Source organism: Pteropus vampyrus, unplaced genomic scaffold (genome assembly GCF_000151845.1).
Source record: "Pteropus vampyrus isolate Shadow unplaced genomic scaffold, Pvam_2.0 Scaffold309, whole genome shotgun sequence".
In the NCBI taxonomy this organism is placed as follows: Eukaryota; Metazoa; Chordata; class Mammalia; order Chiroptera; family Pteropodidae; genus Pteropus; species Pteropus vampyrus.
In genome coordinates, this window is record NW_011889090.1 from 974,604 (window position 1) to 975,746 (window position 1,143).

Below are 1,143 nucleotides of genomic sequence, written 5' to 3' on the forward strand. Positions count from 1 at the left end.
CCAGCTTTCCTGGGAGCCCTCCTCCCCCCGGGGACAGGGACGGAGGGGTGGCGGAGGCCACCCACCTCACTGGCGATGCTGCTAGTCCAGAGGGGCTCTCACGACCTGGCATGCACCCTGGCCCCCCCAGACTATGGGGCCACGTAAGGACAGACGACCCAGGGGGCCTGCAGGGCGGACGAGGGGCGCTGTCCATGGTGCTGACCGTTCTGTCCCAGCCCGGAGTATCATGCTGTCACACAGCCCCCCATCGGGCTGGGAACTGTCTCCTGCACCTTCCGAGGTCCTCGTTCTTGCCCATCCCCGGGCGCCCACGCCACATCCCACCTCAGGCCTCTGGTCTGTCCCTGGGCTCCGGGCCCTGGGAGCAGGGCAGCGCCTTGGCCCTCGGCGTCCCCAGGGTCTGACACCTCAGGGTGCTCCCCGAGCCAGCGGCTTCATGGAAGAGTCCGTGGTCTTGTTGGGGCCCCGGTGGCTTTGCTTCTGGAGGTTCCTGGGGGTGTAGAGTGAGCCGCTCCATCTGCAGAAAGAACACAGTGGCTGAGACCGGGGTCCTCTCATCTCTGCTGTGGGGGGCAGAGCCAGGACCCTCCCGCATGCCTTCGGCCTGGGGCTCTGCTCACCATGGGCAGACATCGTACTGACCACCCACAGCCCAGGGTGGGCGCTGCCCCACATGGGGGGCTGTGCCAGGGCCAGGTTAACCCTGCAAGACCTGGACGGGGGGAGGGCAGGGTCAGGTCTGTGTTAAGGGGTCACTCCACGGCCTTGGTGGGAGTCACAGAGGGAGCCCGGGAAGTCACTGCTGTGAGGGTCCCAGGGAGCAACCGCGAGGCCACGACGTGGGTGGTGGATTGAGGTTTGGGGGTGACTGAGGGGTGGGGTGGGCCTGGAGGACCACGTGTGGCCCAGGCTGGGACGCAGGGAGACACGGAGGCATTGCAGGAGGCGGACACGGACGACCAGCAGGGCACTCTGGGCTTCGAGGAGTTCTGTGCCTTCTACAAGATGATGTCCACGCGCCGGGACCTCTACCTGCTCATGCTGACCTACAGTGACCACAAGGACCACCTGGACGCTGCCGACCTCCAGCGCTTCCTGGAGCTGGAGCAGAAGGTGCCGCAGGCACCCGGAGCCCGTCCC

General features: G+C 66.9%; 1 protein-coding gene across 1 annotated transcript in view; it reads left to right on the plus strand.

Moving 5' to 3' along the window:
• Positions 1 to 1,143, plus strand: part of PLCH2 (phospholipase C eta 2) — a 27,768-nt gene that overhangs the window by 6,683 nt on the left and 19,942 nt on the right. The window contains 1 exon segment of the mRNA XM_011377345.1: positions 946 to 1,116. Coding sequence (XP_011375647.1) covers positions 946 to 1,116 — 171 coding nt within the window.